Source organism: Salvelinus fontinalis, chromosome 10, assembly GCF_029448725.1.
Source record: "Salvelinus fontinalis isolate EN_2023a chromosome 10, ASM2944872v1, whole genome shotgun sequence".
NCBI classification, from domain to species: domain Eukaryota; kingdom Metazoa; phylum Chordata; class Actinopteri; order Salmoniformes; family Salmonidae; genus Salvelinus; species Salvelinus fontinalis.
The window spans coordinates 31,172,920-31,182,720 of NC_074674.1; the positions used below are offsets into that span (position 1 = coordinate 31,172,920).

Below are 9,801 nucleotides of genomic sequence, written 5' to 3' on the forward strand. Positions count from 1 at the left end.
GGCGCAGCAACGTCTAAGCTCTGGAACCCAGTCTTTATGATCCCCATGGGGCTCGTTTCACATTGCGGCCAACTGACTGATCTACAAAACACCTTGCATCATAAATAAAAACTGTTTGTAGGTCAGTGAGTCTCAATTTGTGATTATTTATCTAGGCAAAAATGGTTTTAATCCTCTTGAACATGGTCTGGTAGCGTGGCGGGTAGGAGAGTTGGGCCAGTAACCAAAAGGTTGCTGGATCAAATCCCCGAGCTGACAAGGTAAAAATCTGTTCGGCTCCTGAGCAAGGCAGTTAACCCACTGTTCCCCAGGCAGCGTTCTGCACCTCACTCAGAGGGGTTGGGTTAAATGTGGAAGATGCATTTGTTGTACAACTGACTGTATCCCTTTTTCCCCTAGTCTCTCTGGCATGTTTGGGGGATGGGCTGCATGAAGCTCACAGGCAGGGGAATCTGTAACAATGTACATCAATGAAGTTTTATCAGATCAATGAGGTAGGGACTATTTTTGGACTGGGCAAAATAAACTACCAGAAATGTTCTCAATGTCTTCAACTGTGAGCTTGACTTTGCATAGGTTAATTTACAAATGATTAACAGATTGAGGGGTTGAGTAAGGCACAGATTTTGGGCTGAGGACTATGTTCCTTTGACTTTATCGCTATCTGGTGGTGCATACCATCATTACACAACAGCGGATCACATTCTAACACAGTGGTTCCCAAACTGGGATACTAAGACCCCTGAGGGTACTTGAAGACTCATGAAATAGTCCTACTGATATACTGCACATGAGGGGGTATGTCAGGGGTACTCCGGGCAGAGCAAAATTCTCTTGGTACAATAATTTGGTTCTTATTAAATATTTTCTTAACTCTATTTTCTTAACTGCATTGTTGGTTAAGGGCTTGTAAGTAAGCATTTCACAGTAAGGTCTACACCTGTTGTATTCAGTGCATGTGACAAAATTTGATAACTGAAAAGGGTTGGAAAACACTGTTGTAACAAGTAGATTCAAGGAGGATTTACAATAATACATGCCATTTAAAAAAACACTTGTAGTGAATTGATTTAAGCTAAACCCTGCCTGTATATCTCTAGTGAGGAGTATTTTATAACTTTACATCTATTAATCTTGACAAAGAGAGGAGACTGAGCCAAACTGAACAATGGTTACATCAAAACAATGTATTCCTCACAGCTCGGTGAGACTTACACCAAATTCCTTGTGAGTTGCTCCTCCATGTAGCGATCTGCTTCATAGCTGGGTTTAACATCAGGCTACTTATCTGAATGTCACATGACTTTTCTAACAGATGTGGCATTATGGTGAAGAATATAACAGGAAGCTGGTTGTAGAAAATTTGTATATTACACCTTGATGCAGGGATACATAGAAGTTCCATAAATAGTTCACAGTGGGAACTCTTTTTGTCTAGCAACTCAGGGGTAAAAGTAACATACCGTACAACATATGTTATACTAAGACAATGATTATGACATGTTACAACAGCAAATTAAAGCCTTCAGTGTATCTAACACATTTTACAACAGATTTTACAGACAATTAGTTTGCACCAAAACGAGACAGTGTTGTCAACTGTCAAAAACTAAAATAAGTGTTGTCAACATATGTGAAACACTGAAAAAGCTTACATAATCTAAAATAAATAATATTGTGAAAACTTCCCAGCACTATGAGTAGCTGTTTTCTCAATTAGATATGGGTTGGATTGACACATAAATTAAAATAACATCTTGGATGGAGTGTTTAAAATTTAGACACTAAAGACTGAACAATAAACAAACAGGTCAACTCATTTTGAAGGGGCAGGTCTTGATGGGTAGGGCCTTCTCTTGTGTGCTTATGTTTCAGCCTGTCCGGGACCCAAATCTATCCTAATTGCTCCCCTCTCCTCAAGTCCCCCCTTCAACACCAGAACAGCAGCTGAAGCAAAGATGCACTGTTTTAAACTTCTATTTCCTTGGGACACCGACCTTCCTGTGTCCAGGAAGAGCTAAACTACATGTGATGCGCATGCTACTATTGTAAACTTTGCAATGAGCACCTGAATTGGACATTGTCCAGAACAAGTGGTACACACTTCAGAATTTCACGAATGAGCATAATAGCCTCTTGAGGTCTGGACACTATCAGAGTTGTTCAGGCAACAGGAGAGATATTGATTGATATGGGGAGGCCATTGTGTTTCATGACATCATCCAAGTCGTCATCCTCTATAACCACTGTAAACGAAAGGGGGAAAAGACTATGAACATCAATATATTGACAGATGAATGAACAACATTCTACATAACTTCTACAAGTCTGATATGTTACGTTTGGTATGATTAGTAGGTGGTCGTAGAACACAAACGTCTAGCAACCCAAAGGTTGCAACTTCAAATCTCTTCATGGACAATTTTAGCTAATTAGCCACTTTTCAACTACTTACTACTTTTTTAGCTAATTTGCAACTACCTAGCAAGCTTGCTAACTCTTCCTCTAACCTTAACCATTTAGCCAACCCTTCCCCTATAAACTAACTCATAAACTTAACCCTAGCCTAGCTAACGTTAGCCAGCTAGCTAACATGAACCACCTAACGTTAGCTAGAATTCGTAACATATCACACTCTTGGCAAATTCGTAACAAATTGTCAATTTAGCAAATTCGTAACATATAATAGGAATTGTAATTTGTACCATGTCATATCAGTGATGGACATACACATATTAATACATACCATACGAAACGTAACATATCATACTAAATGAGTATCTCGGATTTATGTACAAAATAATACGAAATGCTCTCTGAAACCAGGTAGATAGTCACGTGCAATTCAGTTTATTTCAGCGCAATTCTAGTTCCTCGTCTTTTGCTTGCTTGCCCCATCATCTCCGACACTCACCTCTCTTCGACCGTCCTATTTGCCCTAACTTCGGGGCCCGTTGAACACGTCTCCGCTGGGGGGAGTCAAAACTCAGCACACCCCTGTTGAATCCATTCCACAAACCAGGCACCTCACCCGACTCGCGTGGGATTACTGAGCTGGGCTGGAGTACGCCAGAGGGTGGTAGAAGCTCGGGCATTGCCGCTATTCCGTACATGTCCAGTGGTTGAGGTGCGCTTTCTTGGCTCTTTCGGTTTTTCTCTGGCTCTGTCTCTAGAATTCTCGACACCTCTGCAGCGTCCGGGCGCTGCTTCTCCCTGTCCTTGCTTCCACAACAGTACAACATGCAGTATACCGGCAGATATTTTTGTGTCGATGAGATAAATATCGTTGTCGCTGGCTAAAGACGGAGTTAAAATGGAGAATGTGGTAGATAACAAAACTCAAGAAAATCAACTGGAAACATATTTCACACTTTAGCAGCACAATTTCCCTGCTGATCGGCAATACATTTATGTCAAATGTCAGAGACGATTAAAATACAACATTCTAGAGGCAAATCAAAACGTAAACATGTCAGCCCTGGAAACTGTCACAAAATGTGTTGACGTATGCAGACCAAGACCCTTGTGCATCCATTGCGCAAACCTCATCCCACATGCATTTAATGGTTTCCGTATCACTTTTCAGACATAGTTATTATGGCAAAATAGCCTTTTGGTGCACATTATTTCAAACCTTTTCTATAACTAGTGGTCAGCGCAGAAGGTCCTCTTCACAGTTTTCCCATTGCCAAGTGTTGTGATTTTACAGTCGAACATTTGCCCACTCCCAATTCGCACAGTTTCGACGTCTTAAAGGTGTAGTAGGCTAGACCGTCAATGATAAATGCGTTATTACAATCCGGGATTTCCCAAACACGCATCTGATTGCGTCATGATGCACACAGTTCTGGGAATTATGTCAAAACAATATATCATATTCATATTATATTATTATATTCATATATTCATATTATATGACGTTCGATTACTAACAGGTAGATATGAACATCCATAGGCTAACAGACTATAATAATCATCATGCGGTATTAATAGGACACCTTACACCGAGGTTGTAAAACTGATCATGTTCACTGCATAAAAAAAACGTATGCTAACAAGTGCCGCCACCAGCTTTGTGAGTGGAGATTGAACAGACACCAGGCAGACATGATCAGTGAATACATGTTTCAGACATCAGTCAGGATTCATTTAAATGACGTGTTAAATTGGTCTTTCTGTTCTATGGGTCATCTAACTTATCAGAGTGAGGTGTTATTGAGAACCTGCATGGTATTTAGCTTTACATCCTGCTTCTCATGGTGAGAGAATGTGAAAAGGACTTGGTGTTGTTCATGACAGGCTGGGTCTGTATTACAAAACAAGACAATAATGTCCAATATGTCTGTCCATTCACTCCCCTGTTCCAATAACAGCCTAAGTGTGGAAGAGTGAGTGAATGTAGGATAGTGCTGTTTGAGTCTCACATACAGTATGTCTTCATTATTAATTTTCTTCATGACCATCCTCAGTTCCTGGAAATGAGAGCTGCATAAGAGGGCAACTAAGGGTTTTGGTGTTGAGAGACAGTGATATCTTGTTGATAGTGTTATGTGCACAAGAGTTATAGGGCTTTAGAATTTTATCATGATTTGTGCACCCTTGTGTACAATTAATTGAGTAATATTTTCCACGTGATGTAAGTTTCGGAGTATCAGTGTGACTAGATTGACATTAAGTTATTGCCTCACCCGCTTTTTGACCCTGTGTTCAGAGTTGAGAAACAAGGCCTAACCCTGACATTGAGCAGGGTTGACAGGCTGGGGACAGTTTTTAGGAGCAGGAGCGTATATGTCTTTGATGATGAGACAACTTCATGACAAACATTCCTCCACTCTCCAGTTTTTAATAAGACAATAAGGCAATCCTGCCAGACGTCTGTTCTGTTGTTCTCATCAACAGTTCAGTCTCAAAACTCTGTTTCTCACAGGTAAGAGGTGCCCACCTTTTGAGATGCTCAGACTAAGACTGTCAATGGACATGTATTATTGACTTTCATTATATTTTATCAAGAAACATTTTAAGAATAAATGCACTGTGAGATTCGATAAGGTTGAATGGAGAGGAATCATAATTGTGTTTCAGATCATTAATTTGGCTCCATAGTTTACTCTCTAACCCAAGTTGTATTTTAATCAGTTATGGTTATGTTTAATTCTACTTTGATTATATTTTCCTGATGGAAAAGGTTGTTGTAATCACTCTGTAATAACAGAAGACTAATTCACATTTTAAATCATTTTTGGGGTGGAAGTTTGATGGAATGACCAATGAATGTGTTCTCTTTTGGGGAATTGGGAATTGTCTGATTACTGCCGTTTGTTCTGTACTAATGATGAGCTCAGCTTAAGAAATATCTCTCAAGGCAAACCAAAGCGTAGTCTATGAAGATGTATGTTCTATTCCTCTCTATGTCTTTGTAGATAAGAAGTCACCATGAATTAATTCATCATCAAGCTGTCATGAAGTCTGACCGGTGGAGTTCTGGAATCTGTGACTGCACTGATGACATGGCAAACTGTTAGTGTGTGTGTGTGTGTGTGTGTGTGTGTGTGTGTGTGTGTGTGTGTGTGTGTGTGTGTGTGTGTGTGTGTGTGTGTGTGTGTGTGTGTGTGTGTGTGTGTGTGTGTGTGTGTGTGTGTGTGTGTGTGTGTGTCATATTTTTATGTATGTGTGTGTGATCAGATTTGTGTGTATATGTTAGTATGATAATGTGTTTGTGTGTGCAATTAAGATTCATAGTTTATAAGTCTGTATTATTGATTGGTGCTTTAATCATTTTGACCAGGCTGTTTTGGATGCTGGTGTTGTCCCTTCCATGCCTGTAAACATGCAAGGCAGTGCAGACAGTGTCTTTGTCTCCCTCTGCTGGACATATTTGGCATCATCCCACCCATCACAATGTCAATGAGGGGGTGCATGCGCCAGCGCTACGGCATCAAAATAAGGACATTTAGAGTTAGCTTTTTTTGGATAAAAAAAAAGCTTACGTTTACCTAAATCAGCTAAAGCATATTATGATACATATTTTGTCATCTAACCACACCTGGTGGACTGTGTAATTCAAAGGTTTAATTGTTAGTGAACATTTCCCCCTTCTCTGTCTTGTGTTGGGCCTTTCCAGTGACTGCTTGTATGAACATTGATGAAACATTGCTGACTGTGTCTCCAGGTTATGGAGGTAAAATAATGACTTAATTATACATGTAAAGTATGATTTGCACATATGAATTATGATTTGCACATGTAAAATATGAGTTGCACCTGTATATTGTGTTTTGTAGTTGCAAAAAAATATTTGCAAACGTAACTTATTTTGAGAATAAATGTAACACTTGCAAACAGGTAAATTGATATGTGAATAAATTCAATAACATTTGCAAGCATGCAACTACATTTGAGAATTAATACAACTCATTAAATTAAATACTCAGTTAAATAAAGGTTAAATAAAACATAAATAAAATAAAAATAAATAATTAATACATTTGCGACTGGTGAATCTTCTGTGAATCAAAACTACATTTGCCGATGTCGAATCTTTGCGCTCAGAGTTTTGGCACTCATTTTGCGACAAACCTGTGCCAAAAGTTTTGCAGTTGTAAAAAAATGCTATAAGCAAGCAGCACAGAAACATACAAGCTCTGGTGGTCAGGGCTTGTTCTTCCGACCAATCAGGTGAAGTGTTGTCATTCTTGAACGCGCTTTCACGTTTTACAGAGTTCTGGTCTGGAAGGAAATGTGTTAAAATTAATAGCTAGCTAGCTAAATGATATACACAGAATTTGGAAACTAATACAAGGCGTTGGTGAGGAAGATGACGGGAAGGATTAAAGGAGGGTTTCCACATAGCATAACTGCTACAAAGCTGATGCTAGCTAGCTTATTTTCTATTGGCATTACATGACTGGTTATCTAGCTAGCTAGCACTATAGCCGTCTTGTGTTGTGTATCAGAGCAATATGTCTAGCTATGTACTTGTCATTTGGTTGAGACTAACGTTTGTCTAGAAAATAATTATTTGTTCTGTGTATATTTCGTGTGTAGTTGGTTGGCTTTTCCTAGTATGCAAGCTGAAATCTCTGCACACATTTATTAAGGTTATCTAGCTTGCTAGTTAAAAATATTTTGAGGAGAACAGGCTAGCTTCCTGCACAATCAAGACAAGAGGGGGTGGGGAAGATGATTCAATTAAGTTTCTTCTTCTGGCTGCTGCAGTGCCCAGGCGAGATGTGCTAACAAGATGTCAATGTTGAACCAATGCAATGATATTCCTTTTACCAAAGAGCATCTCCTGTCTACCAAAACCTACTATTGTGTACCTTAGCAGCGCTTCCCTTCCTTTTTTTCTTATTTTTTTCCTGCTAATTTATTTTATTGGCTTGGTATATGAGCTGCTTTTTCTGAAAATGTCTCATATATCTAGCTTGTTGTTGTTATATTGTCCGTTAAATGTTACAGCCACATTTTTACATTTTACATTTTAGTCATTTAGCAGACGCTCTTATCCAGAGCGACTTACAGTAGAGTGCATACATTTTATAAATTTTTTACATTTTACATACTGAGACAAGGATATCCCTACCGGCCAAACCCTCCCTAACCCGGACGACGCTATGCCAATTGTGCGTCGCCGCACGGACCTCCCGGTTGCGGCCGGCTGCAACAGAGCCTGGGCGTGAACCCAGCCCAGCCTGGGCGCAAAACCAGAGACTCTGGTGGCGCAGCTAGCACTGCGATGCAGTGCCCTAGACCACTGCGCCACCCGGGAGGCCACAACATCAGGATCATGTTGTCTGTAGACCAGCGAGGAGGAGAAACGCCTGCTTTGGGTGAGCTTGCTAGAACAACATCAACTAGCTAGCTATAATAGCAGATAATCACGTTCAGGTAAAGCATGGATAGAACTAGCCATCTGTAGTAATTGTATAATTTTGAAACCCCCACATGCACATCATCTGTATCTGTTACATTTCATATTCTGTCTTACTATATTGCTATGTCTCAAATTGTACAAATCAACAGCGTGAAGAATACTGAATTCTGTTTGTTTATATAATTGTGATTAATAGCAGCCTATTACAATTAGCAACATAACATTGTTGACACATTGTGACAGCTCGAATAATGTGGTTGAAGACTAGTGCAGAGCTCTCCAACCATGTTCCTGTAGAGCTTCACTCCAACCCTAATCTAGCGCACCTGATTTGAATAATTACCTGGTTAATAAATTAATCAGGTTAGTTACAACTGAGGTTGAAAACCTACAGGAGGGTAGCTCTCCAAGAACAGGGTTGGAGAGCCTTGGACTAATGGATCTAGTTCTTAGATCAATGCATTTGGAATTTGATAAGTCACTACAAAGGTGCAGTTCCCCGAAGTGGAGCTGTCACCTAATGCAATGGATTGGAAGACGTATCTATGGGATCAATATCATGCCAAATGTATTGTGAACTCACAGCATGCATTTTGTATTTGTGTATCATGATCTGTACAGATAAGTACCAATCCACAAATGTAAATCACCAATCCACAAATGTAAATCACATTCCACGAATGTAAATCGCTATCCACAAATGCAATTCACTATCCACAAACAAACACCTTTTGATTTGTATTTGTAAATCGATATATTGCAAGGGCCTTAAGTAAAATGCCGCCCATGAAGACAAAAAGTTCTCACTCATAGAAAGTGATTTGTAGTCGTAGAAAAAAAGTTGCCTCTTGTCCGGACCTCTGGCAGTCTATGGGGGTGCCACAGGGTTCAATTCTCAAGCCGACTCTTTTCTCTGTATACATCAATGATGTCGCTCTTGCTGCTGGTGATTCTCTGATACACCTCTACGCAGACGACACCATTCTGTATACTTCTGGCCCTTCTTTGGACACTGTGTTAACTAACCTCCAGACGAGCTTCTATGCCATACAACTCTCCTTCTGTGGCCTCCAACTGCTCTTAAAAGCAAGTAAAACTAAATGCATGTTCTTCAACCGATTGCTGGCTGCACCTGCCCGCCCGTCCACCATCACTACTCTGCACGGTTCTGACTTAGAATATGTGGACAATTACAAATACCTAGGTGTCTGGTTAGACTGTAAACTCTCCTTCCAGACTCACATTAAGCATCTCCAATCCAAAATTAAATCTAGAATCAGCTTCCTATTTCGCAACAAATCATCCTTCACTCATGTTGCCAAACATACCCTCGTAAAACTGACTATCCTACCGATTCTTGACTTCGGCGATGTCATTTACAAAATAGCCTCCAACACCCTACTCAGCAAATTGGATGCAGTCTATCACAGTGCCATCCGTTTTGTCACCAAAGTCCCCTATACTACCCACCACTGCGACCTGTATGCTCTCTTTAGCTGACCCTCGCTTCATATTCATTGCCAAACCCACTGGCTCCAGGTCATCTATAAGTCTTTGCTAGGTAAAGCCCTGCCTTATCTCAGCTCACTGGTCACCATAGCAGCACCCACCCGTAGCATGCGCTCCAGCAGGAATTTCACTGGTCACCCCCAAAGCCAATTCCTCCTTTGATCGCCTTTCCTTCCAGTTCTCTGCTGCGAATGACGGGAACAACCTGCAAAAATCACTGAAGCTGGAGACTCATATATCCCTCACTAACTTTAAGCACCAGCTGTCAGAGCAGCTCACATATTACTGCACCTGTACATAGCCCATCTGTAAATAGCCTATCCAACTACCTCATCCCCATACTGTTATTTATTTAGCTCCTTTGCACCCCAGTATCTTCTGCACATCTTCTGCACATCTATCACTCCCGTGTTTAATTG

The 9,801-nt window shown here is 40.4% G+C and overlaps 1 protein-coding gene across 1 annotated transcript; it reads right to left on the reverse strand.

The window, feature by feature from the left end:
• Positions 1 to 1,352: 1,352 nt before the first annotated feature.
• si:dkey-112a7.4 (uncharacterized) lies at positions 1,353 to 3,775 on the reverse strand. Its single transcript, XM_055936529.1, has 2 exons — positions 2,915 to 3,775; positions 1,353 to 2,246 (listed from the first exon to the last, which is right to left on the reverse strand). The coding sequence occupies exons 1-2, from the start codon at positions 3,240 to 3,242 to the stop codon at positions 2,164 to 2,166; spliced, it is 411 nt and encodes a 136-aa protein (XP_055792504.1). The 5' UTR covers positions 3,243 to 3,775; the 3' UTR covers positions 1,353 to 2,163.
• Between the last annotated feature and the right edge of the window lie 6,026 nt (positions 3,776 to 9,801).

Bases quoted from the DNA above. Each gene is read 5' to 3' on its own strand.
- si:dkey-112a7.4 (XM_055936529.1), bottom strand. From the start codon at position 3,242: ATGTTGTACTGTTGTGGAAGCAAGGACAGGGAGAAGCAGCGCCCGGAC. The intron at 2,247-2,914 runs GTGAGTGTCGGA...TTTCGTTTACAG, and splicing joins AATAGGACGGTCGAAGAGAG to TGGTTATAGAGGATGACGAC.